The sequence below is a fragment of the Coturnix japonica genome, chromosome 2 (assembly GCF_001577835.2).
Source record: "Coturnix japonica isolate 7356 chromosome 2, Coturnix japonica 2.1, whole genome shotgun sequence".
Classification (NCBI taxonomy): Eukaryota; Metazoa; Chordata; class Aves; order Galliformes; family Phasianidae; genus Coturnix; species Coturnix japonica.
The window spans coordinates 57,743,067-57,765,594 of NC_029517.1; the positions used below are offsets into that span (position 1 = coordinate 57,743,067).

Here is a 22,528-nt window from a genome sequence, read left to right on the forward strand (position 1 = left end):
AAATTTTCAAAATGAATTATTTCCTCTGATGTGTAATTTTATCAACATGTTTTTAGAATTGTGTAATTTAAGACAAAATAGAACTTCATCTTTCCACATATGATATCATTAACTTAGTTCAAAAATAAAGCTTTTCTTAAACATGACAACTGTTGAAAGTAACATTTTGAGCAAGGAAATAGGTCTATGACTTGATCCTCTCACCATGATCTTATGCACTTCTGGCTGCACTACAAGCATGCAGCTGACAGCAGCCCAGAATCATTGATGCTTGGCTGTGCTTTCTTCAAGACAGGAACTGATGGCCAGAAAAGGTAAGCAAGCATCAACATAGTTGTAAAAACTGGTTTATTTCTTAAAAATAAATACAAAAATATAAATATAAAACGTTGGCAGATAGAATTTGATGAAATGAAGCTGCACAAACTTTTTTTTTTTTTTTTTTTAAACCAGCTGCATATTACACTTATTAACACCACGTGTACATTTTGTTTCAGTTTTAAATGTACAGAACAGAACATACTGGGGTTTTTCTTCTTTGCCTTCTTAAAAGCTGCACTTGTAAGGGAAGGACATGTACCTAACAGAAGCGGCTTGTACATGAGGTTACTTAAGGGATTATCACCCTGTTCAAATTTCTGAAGGTAAGGTATTTTTAATTACTAAAATGGACAACACTGAATTTCCATAGCTTTGGCTCTTGGAAGGTGATTAAATAAAATACTGTATGTGTTCCAAGTGGCATCCTACTAGAAAGAATGAATGACATAAATGGACAAATTGAAAACAAATTCTAAAGGAAATCATTGTGCTGAGTGGCAGGAAAATTTTCCTGAATGTTAAATACTGTTGAGTGCAGAAGGTGTCTGTAAAATTACTTCCGCTCAAAGGAACCAAAAAAGTAGACTACTGTAGTTTAAGAAGTGTCTTTGTCACTTTCTCCTCCACCATACATTTCAGCAAGCTTATTAAACCGAGGGCCCCATTCTCGGAGGTAATCATAGTTTTGGTCTCCTTCAGTAGTACCCGACTCTAAGGAGCTCAAGGATTCAGCTATTGAATCATTTCCTTCATAGGCATAGGTTGCTAACGAGTCATACGGGGGGGCTGCTGGGTCTGTATCATTCTCCTTTAACCTTTGGTTAATGAAATCTCTGACATCTGTGTTATCCGGTGCTGAAGGAGTCCTCCGTGGTACAAATAACGTTTCAGGGATAATGTCTCGTCGAAGCTTCTTATCTTCGATAGCTGCAGGATTCCTCAGTGTGCCAATATCAAAGGCTTGGGTATCTTCCTCTCCACCACCTTCATCATTATAACTCACAATGTTGTCTCTGATATCCTCTTTAGACAGGATCAAAGGCTCTTTCTTTCGTTGCCTCTTCAGAGCAGCAAATAGCACCACTATAACTTTAAGGAAGAGGAAAGAATGGGTAAGGATTGAACAATTTTTAGTAGGAATTCCATCAGATACAACAACTTTATTACTGCTACATTTCACCAGTTCTTTTCTACCTAAGTGGATAAACATCACTGTCTATATCACTGTAGCCAGGTAGAAACTGCAAAATCTTTTCCCATTTTTATGTATGGAGCACATTCATACTGTTTTCAATCTGAACTGCAGATCATTATGTGATATTTTAAGAAACACAAAATGCAAACTTTAAAAAATTTACAATTTTTTTTTTTTTTCACACAGAAACATTTCGATAAACAGATTTAATGTAAAAATATTATTTAATGGCAAATTCTGTTTGAATTTATGATGTATTTGAACATTTATTTAAAAAGGAGATTATCTCAAAAAAGTTAAAACAAAAGACACGGAAGTGATTTTTGATTATGTTATTCCTTCTGCCTGATTTTTAAGACAATAAAATAATAAAAGTGCATTTAGCAGTCTGAAACTTGATTTCATTTTTACTATGTCCAATTATCAGGCATTTTTGGACTCTGTTTCTATCAATTTGCTGTCGAGTGTCTCTTGCAAAAGAAGCGAAGCCCGTGATCATTTATTCTACCAACCTGCATAGGTTTCTAAAGCGTGTCAGGCCTGAAGTATTTGTTTTTGGGGGAAAGATACATTTTTCTTACCCAGCAGGATGATGATGCAGAGGAGAATGGCAATCAGTGCCCCTGTGCTGAGGCCAGCAGGGAGGAGCAGGGCCTCCGCATTGCAGGACTGCATGTTCCCTCGACTATCACAGGCACAAACTCGGATGGTAAGTGTTCCAGTACTGCTCTGGATTGGGTAGTCATTGTCTGATATCACCACCGGTAAGAGGTATGTACTTATTTCGTGTCGACTAAAGCCGTTTCTTCTTGTTAAAATTCTGGCAGTGTTATCTAGATAGATTAAAATATAATACTATTTTGCATAGGGAAATAAATAGTGTATCACATATAGTACATGCAAAGTATAATAGTTTAGGTCACTGTATTTCAAAGCGGGCTAGTTCTCATTTTATAGTGACATCTGACTTTTCTAGCGACAATCCCATTTAATCAGAAAGCTATTTATAATTTTTTACATACAGCTGGCTAGCTTCTCTGTGCCTCTGCAACACCTCTGAGTGTGATTTGAAAAGAGGATTTCTGAAAGCTTAAAATGTTTTATGGATTAATGCACGCAGTGCACGACACAGTTCCATTCCATGGCTAAAGCCCTGAAATAAAGTGGCCAACCGAGAAAAAATAACCTTCCACTTCACGCTGTTCAACAAGCACTCTGTTCTGAAAGATTCCTCCTATGGATCTTCTGTGACAGTACCCAGGGGAATGCTATCAGTAAATACAGGATAAGATTTTCCACACCAAATGACTTTCATCAGACTGTAGAACAATGAATTATGTACCTTTGCTCATGGAGTAAAATTTTTGTTGGAAAAAAAGACAGTCTTGAGAAGTGAATTGACTAATTTATACTTGTGGCCCAGAAAAATAATGTGTATGCAGTATACTTCAGCATCAAATCTAATCACCAAGTGGCCAGAAAAGGAATGAAGGTGGTATTGGGAAGAAATGAGTTACAGGGCAATACTGTTCCTTCTAATGTCAAAGCTACATTTTACTCATAAAACTATGACCCAATACTACAGTTGCTAACTTCTAAGTCCAAAAGGGAGGGAAGATAGATTTAATCAATTGGAACGAAAATTTCACTGTCATCACACAAGTGAATTTCTTGAGGTAAATGTTGAATCTCGTGTGAGACAAATTCAGCCTGAATTAAATAATTAATGCAAAAGAAAGAAAATAATTTCATCTAGAAGAGAAATACCAAGGTCAATACCTCTACATGGTCACTAGGACATAATTTTTGTTTAAAAAATTAAATGACTCTTTTTTAATGGGCTGCATGAACTGAAATACAAAGTTCTCTTTTACTGCATCCTCTGATTTATTTTGGGTATCTATGTTATTTGTTTTCACTCAACATCAAAAACAGTGTATGTGATGTATTTTGAAATACCTTTCTCTGCTACCAAGAAATCTATACAGTACCTAAACATTCAACTACAATTGAATGTTTAGGTGAAAGTGAACAATTATTCACTTTCCCTACTGATATAATTTATTTCAACTTAATCTTCCACATGGTGTTTGCAGCCTGTTACTTCCTGTGATTTTCATCATTGATAGAGGATTAGTCCCACTGCCAAGTCAAAAAACTTTAACATATTTGAAGGTATTATGATATCTCCCCTCGTTTATTTCTTCTGTAGTCTAGATCCCTCCCTATTGAAATGATAGTGAAGGCCAAAATGGGTGTGTTGTACACATCTCCTGATAAAAGATGGACTGATCAAGGATCAAAGCAAAGCCAAAGTGGCTGTGTGTTACCAGCCATAATTTTCATTCATCATCAGAAAGAAGCAAGACAGAAAATCAGGTGACAGAAATGTGACAGAAGGCTAACGTGAAACATCTGAACTTGGAAGGTGAAGTCATTTCTGAAGCTTCCTTCTGTTCACCCCTCCCCTTTTTTGACTATTCGCTCCAAGCCAACATTCACTGATTTTCTTTATAATTTATGTTATCCGTTTCTTTTTTCTTTTTTCTTTTTTCTTTTCTCTTTTTTCTCTTTTTCCCCAAACTGAGTTTTGCCTTCCCTACATAGATGAAAATATAGAAGTCCGAAACCACAAACATTCAAATAAAATTAATCTTGTTATTAACAGCAGCTTTAAGGGCATCTCTACTTGTTGACAGACAATAGAAGTAAATTCAAAATATTGCAGGAATGTATACCATGTAATAAAGATCTAACTTCCATGGATCAGGGATGAATTTTACCTTCATTGTCCTGAACAGTGAAATTAGGGTTAACAGCTGCTAAACTGAAGAAAAATTTTTGTCCCCCAAGAGGGTCATCTTTGTCTACTGCACTTATGGTCTGGATGAGCTGCAGGAGAAAAAAAAAAAAAAAAAAAAAAGCAAACGACAACAACAAAATAAAACAAAATGCATCTAGGTTTTTAGGTCTAATTATCTTAAGAAGAGATGAGAAACTGCATATTTAAACTATGTGCATACTGATTTAACTGTAGGACAGATTACAAATTTGTAAGCTTTCTAGCAAGAGCATCCATATATATTTTCTATGGTGATACATGCACACATGCAAAATAGCAAGTGTCAAACTAACTTAATTCTCCTTTTTTTGTCTTTTTTCAAGATATGTTTATGTATTTTTGTAAGTTCTTAAGGGACGAAACTATAATCAAAACAACCCCTAAGAGAAGAATTCAGGGGAGATTTTGCTTTTGGGATGAAAATGTTATTTTATGAAATTAATGCTTGTGATAGGAAAGTTTAAGTTTCAAATTAAATTTCAAAATAAGAACATTCATTTCTAAAGCAAGATTTTCCTATTTCTTAATAAATTATTTTATAAAGATTTTTATAATTAAAAAAAAATGCAAGGTAGATTATCTTTCTACTAAATGCCAGATTGTATTTACTTGTAAGACACTTCATAAGATACTGTAAGGATTCACCCCCTCAGATGGAATCCAGTGCCACAGATGTATCAGATCTGTTTGGTTCTTGGATGGAATGCTTTCTGCAATCCCTGCAAAAAGATTTGTATAATACTTCTGTTTGGAAGTAACAGCAAGGGTTTCATTAACATTTGCTTATCTGTCATGTAAATGAACTTGTGGCTTTTTTATCCACTAAAATTTCTAGATGTAAGGCTGACAAGATGTCACTTTCCAAATAAAATACATTTTTTTGACATCTTCATTGATTGTGTTTCAGTGTTTGGTTTTCTTTTTGTTTGTTTTGTCCCACAGCGATAAAAAAATACTTATGATTAACATTTTTTGGGGGTGTATATGTTCAGTTAAACTTGCCAAAAATAATTTACTCTTGTACAGGTTTCAGCTTGAACTGAGCTGATTTTTCCTTCATAATGTCTGGTGTGATCCTACCTTTTGGCTTTAGGGGAAAACCAGTGTTGATAATATACTAATATTTTGTGCTGTTGTTGAGCAGTGCTGCACAGATGCCAAGCACCTGCCAAGGATGTTCCATTTTTTCAGCTTCTTGTGGACTGGCTGGACACCAGTTAGCAGGTGGAAAACAATTATAATTTTTATATATAATATTATATATATAATTATCTTCACTGTTATCCTTTTTTCCTCTTCCTTTGTCTGTCCTAGTAAATAGTTTTGATCTCAACCCACACATTCTACTTTTTCATTTATTTATTTTTTAAAATTTTCTCCCTCATCCTACTGGGAAGGTAAATAGTGAATGGATGCCTATATGGTGCTTAGCTACCTTCTGGGTTAAACTACAAGAAATCTTTAACCTAGATTTTTTTTTTTTATTCTTCACATCTAATCCATCATTTTAAATTGCAGTGTTTTTCTAAGCATGCAATAACTTCTAATTTTTGACATTACTTCTTCCCTGTGGCACACTTGTTAAACTCTGTTTTTCCGCTTTCCATTCTTCCAAATGCAGCCATTTCTCTTCATACTGCAGGTTTTGTCAGGACTGATCATTTTTAACATCAACAATTGCACTGTTCTCCTGCTTGCCTTTACAAACGCATGATTAACTCCCACCTTCTCTCTTGTACATCCCGAATACAGTAACAAATTTCTTCAAGAGGCATGGGCTGGATTTCTTTTAATGCATCACCTTGCATGCTTTCTCATCCAGGGTTTTCTCTTTCTCTAAATTTATTTTATCACGCAAACTTACAATAGCTTGCTGGGTAAGCTAAATAGATAAAAGAAGCTTTGCATAATATTTCATCCTAAAGAATGAAGCTTTTAATTATTTAGTTACTTTGTAAGTAACTAGCAAAAACATCTTTAGAGATTTTCACAAACTTAGATGTATTTTTTAAGTTGAGAAAAAACAAGTCAATTTTGCTTCACAAGTGAAGACCATGAAAGTGGTCCGCTGTAGGTGTTAAACTGATGAAATTTAGATAAACCTTTTCTGATTGCCCACACCCATAATTTAGAATGAGTATGTATTAAATTTTTCAGAGATTTTTAATCTACTACAGTAATGCCAACCAATGTGCAAAACTCTTAACAGAACAACAAACAGCGGGAGAATATCTCCAATCTGTCTATCATTCCTTGTAGTAATTGAAGTTCTCTGGGAACTTCCGTATTCAAATACTCATCCTGTTTGACATTCAGATAATTTGCTTAAGTTAGGATTGTAGGTTTTTATTAGTTTTTTTGTTCTTTTTTTTTTTTTTTCCTTTAGCTTGAAAACATCCTACATGTTTGAAAATATTTGCCTTATTAAAAAATACTGACAAATACTTGACTAACTAAATATTATGCATTTTCCCACTACATGCTGGTGTGTATCTTTAAAAGGCAAACATTTTGGAACAAATCTTAATGAGATAAAGTGTATAGGTACATTGTTATCTACCACATCTCTACATTCAATTGCAAAAAAACACAAATAAACAAACAAAAAAAAACACCGTCACAAAGATAAGCATTATTTGTTTAGATTTTGTTCTTAATTAAAACCTGATATATATATATATTGTATATTTACACAAATTATTGCAAGTGAATATATTACTGAAATTTTACACAGGAAGTCCATTTATAGCTCCTTTTCGAAAAAAGGCACATATGAATGAAGCACTCATTATCTCACACGTCAGCCTGGAAGGTTCTTGCATTACCTGTACTGCACCTGAATTCCACCTGTATGTCATCATAAGGAACACGTGCTTTTCAACAGTGTGGATGAAGTTAATTTACATCAGTACATGTGGTCTTTGAAGGAAGCAGAATCTTTCTGTCAGCCTTTTGAAGCACTGAAAATTCTTATGTGGTCTTTCAAGGATTGTGTTCTGAAGTGTATTCAGACAATCACAGAATCACAGAATCACAGAATGACCTGGGTTGGAAGGGACCTCAAGGATCATGTAGTTCCAACCCCCCTGCCTAGCAGGGCCACCAAACATACACCTTTACTAGATCAGGTTGCCCAGGGCCCTGTCCAACCTGGTCTTGAACACCTCCAAGGAAGGGGCATCCACAACCTCTCTGGGCAGCCTGTTCCAGGACCTAACCACTCTCCTAGTAAAGAACTTCCCCCTAACATCCGAACTAAATCTTCCTTCTTTTAACTTAAAACCATTTCCCCTAGTCCTGCTATTATCAGCCTTTTCGAAGAGTTTACTCCCCTCCTGGGAGTAAGTTCCCTTCAGGTATTGAAAGGCTGCAATGAGGTCACCCCGCAACCTTCTCTTCTCCAGGCTGAACAAACCCAACTCTCTCAGCCTGTCCTCATAGGGGAGGTGCTCCAGCCCCCTGATCATATTTGTGGCCCTCCTCAGGACCCTTTCCAAAATCTCCATGTCTTTTTTGTACTGAGGGCTCCACACCTGGACACAGTACTCCAGATGGGGACACAGTACTCCAGATGGGGAGTAGACAATACATGTCTACAACCTACCAATGAGTAAGGAGGACAGCAGGCTCCTAATACATTGCCATGAAAAACTCAAAATACAGATGTAGACCACAGGCAGTAATATAGGTTGTGAAATACTTTTTTTTGCTTGCCTGCTCCATATCTCTTGCAGTCAATTACAGCACCATCAGAGACTTGGATGTCAGATGAGATTCCATGTCCAAAAAGGCTATTTGACTTGATTTCTGTTGACTTGAGCAAAAAGAGTTGTCACAACTTCTATTTGAGAGTAGGTTGAAGTATGCCTCATATACATTACTGTTCTTTGTTGTCAAAATAGCCCTTTTGTACTTTTTTCCTTCAGTGTCTGTTATTTCAAAGGTTCTTGTCAAAATTAAGAAGAGACGCAGATAATCCCACTGAAGAACAGCCACTGTCTACAGTTTTTTCATACTAGCCATTAGTTCCTCCTATTTTCCAAGTCTTGTCTAATGAAGACTTGGGTTGGAGTCATATCTTATTTTCTTACCTAGTCCAAGCAACTACTATGTGACAGTAAGTGATTCTTCCACTAACTGTTCTTTTACAGCTTTTCAGCATGTATTTATTGTGATTGCTGCTCCAGTATTTCAGTTTCAGCCACCTTGGGGCACTGCATCTTATGAAAATGTGTCATTGCTCACACAAATTTTTAATCATTTTCACAAATCTAACCCCTTTAAGAACACACTATCACTGTGTTCTGCAGGTGAATCCAATGAATCAACAATTTTCATCTGATTATTATCCAATTGTTTATGGGCACAGAACTGATGGAAGTAATTATGACTGTAATTAACCATGAGAGCTGTGTGGCACTAGCTTTCCCTCTTGCACCGTTGCTAGGCAGCCACCTGGAATACTATTTGTATTTTACTTAAGACACTCATTCATGAAGCTTCAAGGACTCAGAAACCTCTGGGCACTTATTGATAGCAGGGTAACTACTTAGAGTCTGTTAAATATAAGCAAATCCACTTGAAGAACAAGACAAAATTTCTCATTGGGTAGACCTGTTTATTTCTAATTGAGATGTATATTAGTCTTCAAGTAGCCTTTTCCTTTCTCAGTGTCTAAATATAAATCAACATTTGAGTAGAATTGTAATAGCAGACAGTAAACTCAGGCTTACAGGTTACCTACTGTTCAGTGTTACATTTTAAATATAGATATTTTGTCTTACAGCATATCTGCTACTGGTAATGTACATTCTTATTAATTCAGAGAGAAACTGAACAATACTGAGATGTTAAAGCTTTCAATTCTCATTCTCTTAAATCTGTCTGTATCACTTTGTATTATTTAAAAAAAAAAAAAAAAGATAAATAAAGAAATAAACATCTATCCAGGCACTCATATCTAATTACAAATCCTGCTGAAACATATGGGACACTGAAGAAAAAAATAAAATATGATCAAGTACTACTACACCCATGCTTTTTCATGAGAGATTGATTTAACATAACAGAATTCCAGAAAGAAAATGAAAGCCAACCTATAATTTGCCTCAGGATGTTTAAATACTACCAATGGAATTTCAAACAATAGAAATCTGGGATAATATTATTAGTATTAGTATTTGTATTTGTATTAGTATTAGTATTAGTATTAGTATTAGTATTAGTATTAGTATTAGTATTAGTATTTATTAGTATTATTTCTCCCCTGAATTTGTAATGAAATTGTTCCTCATAGCCTTTACAGCTAGACGCAATGTCATTACTAATCCAAAGGGGGTCTTGCATGACATAATATGGCAAGCCTGGTAATTATTCATTGCTTCAAGCAGAGTATCAAAATGCAAATAGTACATTTGGTGCTTCTTTGATCTATTTAACTCCAGTGGGTTGGGAATTGGGGAAAGGAAGTATGATTTTGGTTTAGCTTAAACAAAGCAAATGAACAGTTTATTTACTGAAATAAACTTTCATTTACTTAAATAAACAAAGCATTTATTTTTAAACTCCATGCAAAAATAAATAGATAAATAATCATAAAATGTGTTATTATCCCCCCCCCCCCCAAAAAAAAAAGTTCCATTATAAAAGTTTTATTTTTACTGTAGAAAGTCAGAGTAGAACTCTGACAATTATTGAATGAAATGGTTCCAGAAGAAAATTCTGACAACACTGTAAATGCTGAATGCAGAAATGCTAAATTACAGCCTGAAACAGTGATTGAGTGCCTGGTGGGAAGGCAGGGCCAACCCAGAGGAGCAGTGCTGTATTCCTGCAGCTATCCTGCTATCCAGATCTATTACTATGAGGCCTATACCATTGGCTGTAAGTTTGTTACTCAGTAATATTGCATTTCACATAAATTTAGAATCCCACAGATGCATATGTTTATATATATATAGAAGTGACCAGAGTAACAGAGGATGGTGAACAGTCAAAAAGGAAAAAAAAGGGAGAAAAAAAAAAAAAAAAAGGAGAAAATTGAACAGAAGAGAAAAATAGCTGATGTGGGAGAATCCAAGCTATACTTAGTATGGATTAATTGGACTCAGTCCCTCAGGGTAGATTGAATTCCAAAATAATGATTCATTACTGATCTACCTGTAAGCAAGAATATAATTACATTCAAATAGATAATTTATGTTATCCTTAATTGTATTGTTTTTTTTATCTTCCTGTGAATTGATTTTATTTAAAGTCTCATTTAAAAATCAGTCTGTTTAAAATAGTAATAGTAATAGTAATAGTCTCGTGCGAGTTGGAAGGGACCTTACAGATCATCGAGTCCAACCCCCGGGATTCAAGCCTCCTGTGTAGCAGAGCGGCACTTCTACCACTTGCACCACAGGGGGGATTCGAACCCCAGGCCCCAGTGTTGCAAGGCGGCATTCCTACCACTGCACCACCGGGGCACACAATTATTTAATTACTGCAATTGTATAATAAATTTAATATTGGTTATCATATTGTAGTATATCTAATATTGGCACTTTGTTCTAACAAGAAAGACCTCTATAAATTGAATAAATATGTATAGTTTTGTACACACATTTAGCTTCTTATTTATTAGGCATTAGTCCTTAGAGTGCTTTCTTCTTTTCTTTTTTAATTGACAACCATTTCTGAATGTGTACAGATTTGTGATTAATTTGTGGATTAGTGCATTTCCAGTCTTTTTCACCCAGAGGTGCTGGTGAAACTGGGAGAAAAATTCAGTATTCTACATTTATAATTCTAAATCTATATCTTAAATTTGAATTAATTAAAATCTTATATTAGCACACATAGGCAACAATAGAACTACCATGGGAGATGATACAACTATCAGAAATCCTAGATGTTTTGCCAGAGATTTTCACTCATACAGTTCTAATTATCTTAAAATTCTACTAGTAGCAAATATTGATCAGTATTTTTAAAGTATTTAATATGTTATAAACAGGAAATGTAAGTTCTTCGTTGTAAGTTCTGATTACTTTGCTTTAGAAAAAAGAATAGCAGCCTGAGTGTAAAACTTGTGAAACAAACTGAATTCGATACTTGTAGGTTAAGAGTTAAAAAAAGCTAACACTTCTACCATCTGAAATGCTTGCATTGAGGTTCTACTGTGACCATTTTAGAGCATTTATTGCTGCCTGACTGATCTCTAGGACATGCTGTGCTGTAATAGGCAAACAGTACTTAGCAGTTCTAATAAGCAGCTGCCTATTAGGAACTAGATATTAAGCACTGCAGTCATTCTGATTAAATTCCAGTATGCCTTCTGTAGTCTGGAATAAGCAAATCAAAAATATATATTGGCACTTCAAAAAAAAAAAAGTATGTATTTTTTGCTTTAATTTCAAAAACTTTTGCTGAAATAATGAGAGACAAATATTACATTTGGAAAAGAAACAGAAAGTGTGACAGGTGTGTAAGTGTGTAATCACCACTAGCATGGAAATATATGTGAGGTTTGCCACTTATGAGTTATTGAAAAGATCAATAAAACTTTTTTTAGTAGATATGTATAACATTTTGCTTTCTCTGTGAAGATAACAGCAAAGCTAATTACATTCATATTTCCTGAGCTGATCTGTAAGGGAAACTGTTGATCACAGCCTGAACCCCTGATTAACCATCTGAAGCAAGCAATGAGCCCACTGTGGGTGCATAGGAGAAGATAATTTAACTGTGCTCCCGGAAGGGGTGGAGCTTGACTCCACTTCTCTTGGATCCCATTTAAGGGCTGACTACTGCTAAGGTTGCGTCTCTTTCTGGAGATTGCTCCTTTTTGGAGTTTTTGTGGTAAGTCTCAGCATTGGCAACTATCCATCTCAACTGAAGGCCTCAGTATTGGTGAGTCTTTTCTTAGGTACCCTCTGGCTATTCATTTACCCTGTAATTACAGCTATACTTGTATTATTCCAACTACATGTGATCTAAACAAGCAAAATGCTATAGTGTTAGGTTGAGGGAAGTGCTAATTCATATGCTGTTGTTGAAATAAGTTAGTATTTTGCTCCAAGCTTCACACAGTAAGCTACTTGCTATATTCATTTTCAACATTTGAAAGATGTTTTGGATGTAATTTCTCCCAAATAATAGGCTAAGATAATCAATAATTAAGTACCACGGCCAAATTAGACAGTAGAAAGTGTTTTATCAAAGGCATACCTGTCCGGCTCTTGCATTTTCACAAACAAAAGTATCATAGAACACAGCAAACTGTGGGGCATTGTCATTAACATCCAAAATTCTTACATAGACAGGAACACGGGTAGTATCTTTAGGATTGTCTGACAAAAGAAAAAGAAGAAAAAAGAAAAAAAGAAAAAAGAATTTATCTTACTACTGAAAGTATTCTTATAATATATAAGTATATTTTATCTTCCAAATTTAATGAGCAACAGATATTTGTGATCATTTTTGAAACTGGTGAAAAAGTAAGAAGTTAACTTTGATTTTAAGCATATATATATATATAAATATATATATATATTTGAATCTAGTGAGCAATTAAAACTTACTTTAAAATAATGGCTGCCAGTTCTGATGTTCAATGTAAATATAGCATATAGAAAGTATGCCCATTAGTATAATGATAAATTTATTTTGTGGACTCAAGCGTTTCTTTCTGATACAAGGTTTTGAATTATAAAATGATTTGCAATCAGTTTAACATAAAAGAGCCATATTATTAAAGCTCTCTTATGCCTTAATAAGCAGAGAGAAAACTCAAAAAAGTTAAGTATACCAATAAAAATCAGAACCAATTAGAGTTTTTATGTTTAAATTATCTTAAAAAATACAAGTGTAATTTTTCAGACCTTAGAAGCAGTTACTGTTGTTGGTTTTAATCTATCTCTCCAAATGCTCTAACCTCAGTGTCATTTAGAGTGTGCTCCCTTGCGTATCAAGCTGGCATACAAAGAATCTGAAATTATTATTATCTGAAATCTGCCTTAGATTAAAAATGCAGCTATTTCTTAGAATTGTGCTGGATATCCAATAACTTTAAAACCATGATTTTGCTACTCTAATGGGACAGATATATAAGAAAAGAGATGATTTAAAATTACTTTAGTTTTTTGTTTTTTGTTTTTGTTTTTTTTTTTTTTGCTTCCTTTGATTTTATTTCCCTTTTAAACTGCAACAAATAAAACACTAAATGTTTAGGAAGAGCTGATGTCAAATTCGCATGTAACATAACAATTTTTGCTGGAGAGTTTGATGTTGGTCCTTTAACATGCTGAAAAATTTAAAATGGCAGGTTTTGGACACTGTTCTCACATGCTTTTGCATTTTTGTACTGCCTTCCCAAATATTTTCTATTCTTACAGTGGTTCTCAGTGTCATGCTTGAGAGTTAGCATTTTTAAGCTAATGTCTTCCTTCCATACTTCCTCCAAAAGTGGTGTATTTCTTGGGAGAAGTTTAGCTACTCTTTGTAGGCCTAGAATGTAAATTCTCTCAAACTGTCCTGACAAGGAAATAAGTTTAATGTTATGACAGAGGGATAAAATTATAAGTTTCTTTGATATATAAGTACTTTTAAATATTACTCTTACAGGAGTGGGTAGGACTGCTAAATAGAGCAAGCTTAGAAACGCGTGTTCCTGATAAACTGATGTATGGAAACTGCTGAATCACAGCTGGAACCTCTGATGGATAACCTGAAGCAAGCACTGAGTCAGCCATGGGAGCATATGCGAGGGCAATTCAGCTGTGTGAACAGAAGGGGTGAAGCCTAACTCCACCTCTCCTCGACCCTATTTAAGGGCTTACTGCTACTGAGGAAGAATTTCTTACTGGAGATTGCTCTCTTTGGAGCTTTTCTGTGTGCCTTGGACACAGATGAGTGTTTTCATTTACTGTCGATTATTCCTTTTCAATGTGATAATCTTTCTAGCTACACGATCTGTTGATACCAGCCTAACCACACCACTCTGTATAATTGTTGATTATGCAACTGTGGTCTTTGCATTGTAGTTCCTGCCAGCCATGCTGCAGATCAGCAATTTCTGCTTTTTGTAGAATTTAGTGATTTAGAGTTAACACTAAAAATTCAGTGGCTTTGAAAGCATAAGACCCACTCTATTTTGAAGATCAGTCTTTTGTCACATAGAAATTTTCTTGCAACATAAAAATATCTACAAGTCTATAATTTCAATAGTCCAAGATATGCTATAATTTACTGATCAAGTTCAACCTAGCTAACTTTTAAGATGATTGATTTCAAGAACTGCCGATGTAGGTTTTATATATATATATATATATTTCCCCCCCCCAACCCCCCCCAAGGAAAGGAAGAAAACAATATAGACAAAAGCATAGATTACAATCCTGAGCTCTGCTACTGTAACATCAAAATCCTGCCATTTTCTTCAGAGGAAAGAAAGGAAACTGTTAGCCCAGCATTTTATTTAATTGTGTAACATTTCGGAAGTATCTTGGATATTAATGGTCATTGTTAGAAAAAGGTGAGGGTGGAAAAAACCTACATATAGTTGTTGTTAGCTATACCCAACTTAATTCCCCAGAATATCACATAGATTGGAGTGGGAGGAAGGAAATTTAACCTTGTGGGCTTAGGAAATGGAATGAAAAGATACCAAATTAGCTTACTGATCTCAGCTGCTATAACACTGAGATTGTGCCATTGTGATATCTCACGATCCAGTGGCTTAGAAGTATAGATGGATCCATTTCCAGAATGAATATTGAAAATCCTGTCAAGATCTGTATGACGATCCAGTGAAAACCTATATTCAAAGAAAAAAAAACCTTTGTTAATTGATTAAGAACATGGAAGAAAGCATTTGTTTCAAAATTCAATACAGCTTTTGGGTTCTGTATGTCATATTAAAAAGCTTGCTTTTCATAAAATAAATATTTCATTTCTGTAAAAGAACTGGTTCCTTTCTTTTCTCCTCCTGACCATTGGTAGTTAATGTAAGTATTATATCTAAAACTGTATATGCCAATTTCTAAAAATTCTCATGATTAGCTCTCTAGAATGAGGAATAAAAATTGATAGATTTCATAAGTCATTCAGTATGATATAACAGTGTAATATTTTATCATCAGAACCTTCATAGACATATATAAGGCTCACCAAAACTTAAGTCAAAATTTCATTATAAGAATTAAAGAATTGTTTTAATCTTGAAAGGAAAATTCTCTTTGATGTTGAGTTTCTCCAGACTGAGACTGACAGCTAATTCCTGATCTTTTCAAAAGTACTCTTATAAACTCCATTTCTGTGCTTTAGGGCATGTTAAATTAATAGAGATGGAATAATAATAATGAAAGAAAACCTATAAAAATTAGATTATATGCAGAAATTTCACTTTTATGATTGTTAAAGCATCTTATGTGCTGTCATAGCTGCTATGCATCTACAGGAAAAATTTCTTCTACCACAAAATGGCAGATATGTCAAACTATGATCCGTAAATATGTTCTTCACTTCATTTTTCTTTCTAATATTCAACACAGCCATCAAAGTTAAGATTAAGCCTTTGATGTGAAGTAAAATGTAAGATTTTGTGAGGTAAAGATTATTTGTCTAATTCTGGCAGTATTGGGTCAATTTATTGTGCAGTATATTAAAAATAGTAACTTATGTTTTTATCACCTGTTATGACTGACCTAAACATTTCATTAATTATGCCAATTTTTACATGTAATATTTAACTGGATTGAGTGAAGTGGGGAAATACCACAACATAGAAATGCCTGTGAGAACAAAATAAAAGAAAACTAGAACAGCCAAAAATCTTCTGAAATTACAGGAAAAACTTCCTCAAATATATATAAATATTTTTTCTCACCCAGTTGTCTATAAGTTAAAATTTTAAAATATCTTTTTTTTTTTTTTATTTTAAAGAAATTATAATTAATACTATTCTGTTTATATGACTAAAAAGCTGGTTTTCTTCATCCATGGTGGGAACTTTAAAGAGAAAAAAAACCTGTTTTGACAGCAATCTGTTTTTTATATAGGTAATAACTTTACTGTTTTTCAAATTCTATGCCATATTGTCTGGTTATAAATTTTTATGCTGTTTCATGTTTGATATGATGTGATGTCATGTTAGATAAGTATATACCTTTACCCACTTCAGATGACCAGCAAATTCTACTGAAATTATTCATTAAAAAACAAAACAAAACAAATTTCCATTAATTGAATAGAAACAAACAAAAAAACTGAAAGAAGCTGCTGCTAAACACTAGTATTTAGAAACACTAAATTTATGGGAACTTGAATTGATTAGAATTTGAATTAACAGAAACTATTATTTGAAAAGCAGTAGTTAAAAAGAAAGTTAAAGCCTGAATTAATTTTACAACCTGAAGCTGTGATTCTTTTCTATTTAACACTAGCGTTTAAATATACAAATTGGCTTAATGTCAAAATAATATGACAAGTTCAAAATATTTTAGTTTAAATGTCAGTTCTTCAAGTTAGGGTTGAACACATGCTACTTTCTATTTAATATTGGTGTTGGAATAAGTAATAACTTATAAAAGCTTATTCTAGGTACCTAATTATTCTTTGAAGCTGAGAGACAAAGCAAATATTGAAGAGAAGAATTTGACCTATGCAGTGTGAATTGTTTTAACATTCCCATATTGAACTGTGTGGAGTTTAAAAAAACAAACCCAAAAACATGTGCCATGAAGAACATTATCACAGTATTTATTTATTTATTTGTAGTAAACTAAATCTAAATAATCCCCTTCAGTATTTTGATTTTGCCAACCTGCCTCTTATAAGTTATTTTCTTTAGGGGGATGCCACAGACATCAACAGAACATAAACAGAGAAATTATACAAAACACTTTTTAAGTTGCTACTGTTTGTAAGTAATACTGATGAAGAAAATATAGTCCTTAAGTTCATTGAGTTGTGTCAGCAACAAAATGAATAAAAGTGCCAAGTTTGTTCTTTTTCCGCTCACAATTATGAAACCTAACTGCTAAAACTGTCAGTTGTGTCATGAAATTAGCATTGCATCTTTATCCACTCAAAGTTATTTATATGTTCTACAATTTTAGAGGATTGGTGCTTTCATCTGCTATCTTTTCTATACACATAAATCACTGTAGGAGAAAATTAGATTCAACTTCAATTCTTAATGCAGTTTTTCCACATGGGCCTCATTCAACTGCATGTGACAATTTACTTCAAAGTTAGTAAATAATGACGGTGTTTTGTTTAGTTTTTTTTTATTTTTTATTTTTATTCTTTTTTTAAATATAGTTTTTATTCTTTGTTAGGTATTTCAGGCAAGACATATTCATCTCAGACAGATTTGTCTTATCTGTTTAAGACTTACGTATTGTAGCAACAATAAACTAAATAAAACAAAATACAGTTAACTATATACAGCTAGATGTGATCTAGCAAGTAGCATCAAGAAGTATCCACAGAAGATATATCTTGAAGATTAATCTTGTCTAATTCCATAGGGAGTTTGTAAAAACACTAGGATAATTCTATTATATGTAGCAATTGCACTGTATAGCAGGAACCACTGCATATTTTCCAGGTCTAAATGTCAAAAGACATTAAATCCCTCACCCATACACTAGTTTTGCAGTTTTTTGTTTTTTTTTTTAAAATATATATATTCTGAAGCACGCAGTCCTAAAGAGCCTACTTAAAATCAGTGTGTAATTTTATGTTTTCTGAGATAGGAAGTATTAAGAAGCACTTATTCTTGGTCTTGTGTGAAAGTGAATGGCTCTTCCCTGAACTATCTGAGACTTACAGATAGCATCATTTTCAATTCTGTCTAGTTGGCACACTAGTACATATGAGAAAAAGATGTAGTAGTAGGTCTACTATGTCTCTCAATATTTTCTTTACCAAATTTCTTTCTTCACAGAGAATCAGAGGTTACCTTATAGGACTTGAAGCTGAATCAGGATCTCGTGCCATTACCGTTCCTATTATTGTCCCCAACTCAATATCTTCATGAACCTCAAAAAGGTAAGAAGATCTGCTGAAGATAGGAGGCTCATCTACATCCTCTACAGAGATTTTCACAATAGTTGTATCCTTGAAAGGCCCAAGGTAATAGAAGCGTGGATCCACATGGGTATTCTCAGCTTCTACTTTCAAGGTATAAAGCCTTCTTGTCTCATAGTCTAATGGCTGAAAATGAAGATGATGATAAACTAGTAAATTACATATGAACAAATGTTGACCCAAACACACAGCAGATCTTGTTCTAAGCTAGGATAACCCTAACAATTTGAATTTCCCAAGTAAAAACCACTTTCCCTACTAAGAAATTATCAGTTTGTAAGATTTTTACAGAAGCTCCCCTTAAAATTTCTGAACTACATAATACTTGAATTAACATAGCACAAATTGCAGAAATATTTTTCAGTGCAGATTTACTAGTCATTTGGTGAATTTTACAGTTCTTTCACAAGCATAGCAATGTGAAATAATACAATGTCTGAATTTAAAATTTCTAAAATTCCTGAATTTAAAAGTCCTAAAATACTGATTTAAAATTCTGACATTGCAGAACAAGGTGCATAATACTATTATTATTCAGGAATTACTATACACACCTCAAAATTCTGTATTTTAATTGTCAAACCAATACCTGGCCTTCAAAATCATTGTAGATTTTTGTTGTTTATTCATTGTTTTGTTCCTTGTCACTGAATTTCAAACTTTTTTTTTTTTCTTTTTTTTTTTTCGAAATAGATTTAAAATTTTTGTCAGCAGTTTCTTTTTAAAATGGAAGCAAAAGGTCTAAGGTTAGGAACAGTTGTGGATACAAGAAGAAAAAAAAAAATCCATCTGTTCCTTCAAATGTTTCCAACTCTCATAGATGGGAAGTATTAGCTAATTAATGATACTTCCTTATTTCCCTATAAATGTCATGAAGATACCAACTAATTTTCCTTCATCAAAAATGGGAGGTAGAAGACTTGTTTAATTCCTCTTTTCTGCCTTTAAAGACAAATTACTGTTCATGTGAGATACTAGAAAGACAGCCTAGAGCAGAATGATGCGGTCCATTGAGAGCAGAAGAAAGAATATATAAGAATATACCTAAGAAATGCATGATAGTGTTGTTACCTAAGCTAAATATGCGACTACTGGTATTGTCTAAAAAGTGCAGCACACTGCTGTTAAGGGATGCTGCCTTCAACCTAGAGTCCAAGAAGCCATGATAGTCTAAATATATAAAATTGTGACACAGCAACAGTTAAGTTAAGCAATAATTTTATCTTTCTCTCACATTAAGATATAGTAACTGATGGACAAGAAAACATCCTGGACATTTCAGGATGTGTCAGGTTGCTAATCTCAAAATGAGAATAATTTATTCATTACAATTTGTGACTTTTTTGGAGCTGATATCTTATAACATGAATTTCACACACTTGAAAAAGTTGTAAGGCTATGTTTTTCAAGACTTTATTGATTAAAATATAATAGAAGTCTGCGTAGAAGACCTCAAGCAAGAAAGGCCCAAGACATCATAAACTTATATGAAAAGATAAAATATCTGGTCCCTAGCTTGGTATTTTCAAACCTTCCCAGATAATTTTCTGTGAAAGAGCACAAAATATCAGAGGTTACAGAAAGGAATTCACTATCATCTTTGCGGAACATATCTTTAACTTATTTGTCATTATCCCTCTCCTCATCTCTTGATATTGTTGTATAGTAGTGTTTTGTTTGTTATGCAATGCTTACAGTGTTAGTTTCTGTTAGAAATACTGCACAGATTCTTTAGAAATGCTTGAAATCCCAAAAAAAAAAAAGGACTGGAGCACTTCAGAAGGAAAAACAGTTGAGGGCCATGGTTGAGGTTGAGAATGGCATTTCTATTTCTGAGATCTTACACCCATGAAAGTGCTTAGAGACAAAAGACAGAACTAAAGCTAGCTCTGAAACAAGTACACCAGCATTATGCACTACTTGTGTGTACCAGCTAACTTGCTGAAAACAGTAATAAAACATTATAGCTTGTGATAGTTTCAACAAATATAGCTGCTTCTTGGCATATGTTGGTCTCTGAAATTGATGCTGAATGGATGACAATTCCAAAGAAGGAAAGACTATAATATTTAGTAGTTAGTTAATTGCATATTTCTTGCTGAAGAGAATAGCTTGCATGAATACTAGAGAAATCTATTTGAAACCACAGAAATAATTAGTACTAGCATTGTGAATGGCCAATTTTTTTTGCATACTTAACTGGCAATATTGCTTTAAACCTGTATTTCTGTGTCTCAGTGATATTGCTTCGATGTATTATTTCTAGTTCATCTTGAAGGGAAATAATACCATTCATTCAACAGTAGGGAAATATTTGCATATGTTAAGCAGTTACAATCACCATCACATGATCTAAGCACTTTTTTAGAAAGAGCTGTGCCATAACATTGTCACCAAAGCCATGTAGTGAAACTTTTTAATAGGCACCTTCCGCACAGTAATGATGCCTTCCTGTGTGTCCCTCTGTGTCACAATGTCAAACATATCTGTCCCATCTCCATCTACAATTCTGTACTCTACTTCTGCATTTTTTCCAATATCTGCATCTGTAGCTTTGACGCTGCCAATAGCTGTCCCAACTGGAGAAGACTCAGGAATGCGGAGATGGATGGTACCTGTCAAAGAGACAAAGAGCCACTCAGGAGTCCCATAAACCGTTACACATGCATTAAGTAACATCATCTGCAGATTTTGGTTTCTTTTATTCTAGACACTTCCCTTTGTAATGCATTTGAGGCAAAGAATTATGTGGGGGAGAACTTCAGGTATAAGAGTGAAAACTGTAGAAAACTAAAATCAGAGGAAAAAAATCCTAGAAAAAAAGAGTTGAAAAGGCCTTCTATTTTTACTTTCCAGAAAATGATTGTTTTCTTTTTTTTTGTTTATGTAATTGCTGAAACTACATGGAAAAACTGCTCTATGATCCCTTGATTGTTCTATGATCCCTTCAGACCTTACTCTTCTTAAAAATTATTTTCCTCCCCACTCCTCCTCTAGTAGCATTTAATGTGAATCTTTGATGCATTTTACATCTATATTATCATAGAAGCAATAGAAAGACCAGAACTTCCCTGACTTTTCCAGCCAAGAATAGGAAGCAAACTGAAATTCTGGCTTTCCAAACTAGATTGTCAGGTAAAGCATTAGATAAGTAGGGGGAAAAGTTATGAAAATCCACAAGTAGGTGGACCTGGGAAACAGCATGCATATACCTAATTAAGTAAATTGATAAAGGAAATTAGTAATTTTGTGTGATCAGAAAGAACTATGGCGGGTGGCAGTGGCAACACAATTCCAACATATCCTCAGGAAAACAGAGGCAACTACAGAGTGACAAAGGTACTGTTTCCCATTTCAAGGAGACTGGCTGAAAAAAAACAAAAGCACTCTTTGTCTACTCAAAAGTTTAAGAATTTCTCTTATACTGTGGAATTGCTTTTTATTTCCCTTTGTAGCTTGCCAACATGAAAAAAAGAAAAATCTATAAAAGCCTTCAAACACATTCATATATACTTTAGTAAATCTTGAATAGAGAAGTCTAAAATTGAATTTCTTACAATTGTTTCATTAGCTTTTGATATGAAACTGGTATACAGCACCAGAATTAATACTTTATGACCCTAAACACTCCATATTCTATTTATATGAAATTCATTTCTATGCAGCTGCTTTTTGGTGTTTCAGTTGAGTGATTTATCTTGCATTTGCTCTGATGTATTCATTACCTTTCTCTGAAACCTAAATCTGTGTACTCTGCTACATTAGTGTTTAATCTCTGTGTAATCTGTTAATGTTTATTTTTTGTTTTTTTGTTTTGTTTTGTTTTTTTTTTTTAAAAAAAAAAAAAAAGGGAGCAGAGGCTATTTTTTAGTATTTCACAGAATCATAGGGCTTGGAAAGGACTCCCAGCGCTCAGTAAGCCAAACCCCCTGCCAAAGCTGGTTCCTTATGCCAGGTTGCACAGGTAGGCATCCAGGTGGGTCTTGAATATCTCCGGAGAAGGAGACTCCACAGCCCCCCGGGCAGTCTGTTCCAGTGCTCTGTCACCCTCTCTGTAAAGTTCTTGTGCACATTTGTGTGGAACTTCCTTT

General features: G+C 34.0%; 1 protein-coding gene across 10 annotated transcripts in view; it reads right to left on the reverse strand.

Moving 5' to 3' along the window:
- Positions 1–331: 331 nt before the first annotated feature.
- CDH10 (cadherin 10) overlaps positions 332–22,528 on the reverse strand; it is an 89,936-nt gene continuing 67,739 nt past the window's right edge. For all 10 annotated transcript variants that reach the window (XM_015854461.2, XM_032442477.1, XM_015854458.2 and 7 more), the window contains 7 exons: positions 20,865–21,052; positions 18,310–18,563; positions 15,023–15,159; positions 12,573–12,694; positions 4,300–4,408; positions 2,098–2,349; positions 332–1,410 (listed from right to left, as the gene is read on the reverse strand). In XM_015854461.2, coding sequence (XP_015709947.1) covers positions 917–1,410; positions 2,098–2,349; positions 4,300–4,408; positions 12,573–12,694; positions 15,023–15,159; positions 18,310–18,563; positions 20,865–21,052 — 1,556 coding nt within the window. In that variant the 3' untranslated portion in view covers positions 332–916. The remainder of the gene's footprint in view (positions 1,411–2,097; positions 2,350–4,299; positions 4,409–12,572; positions 12,695–15,022; positions 15,160–18,309; positions 18,564–20,864; positions 21,053–22,528) is intronic.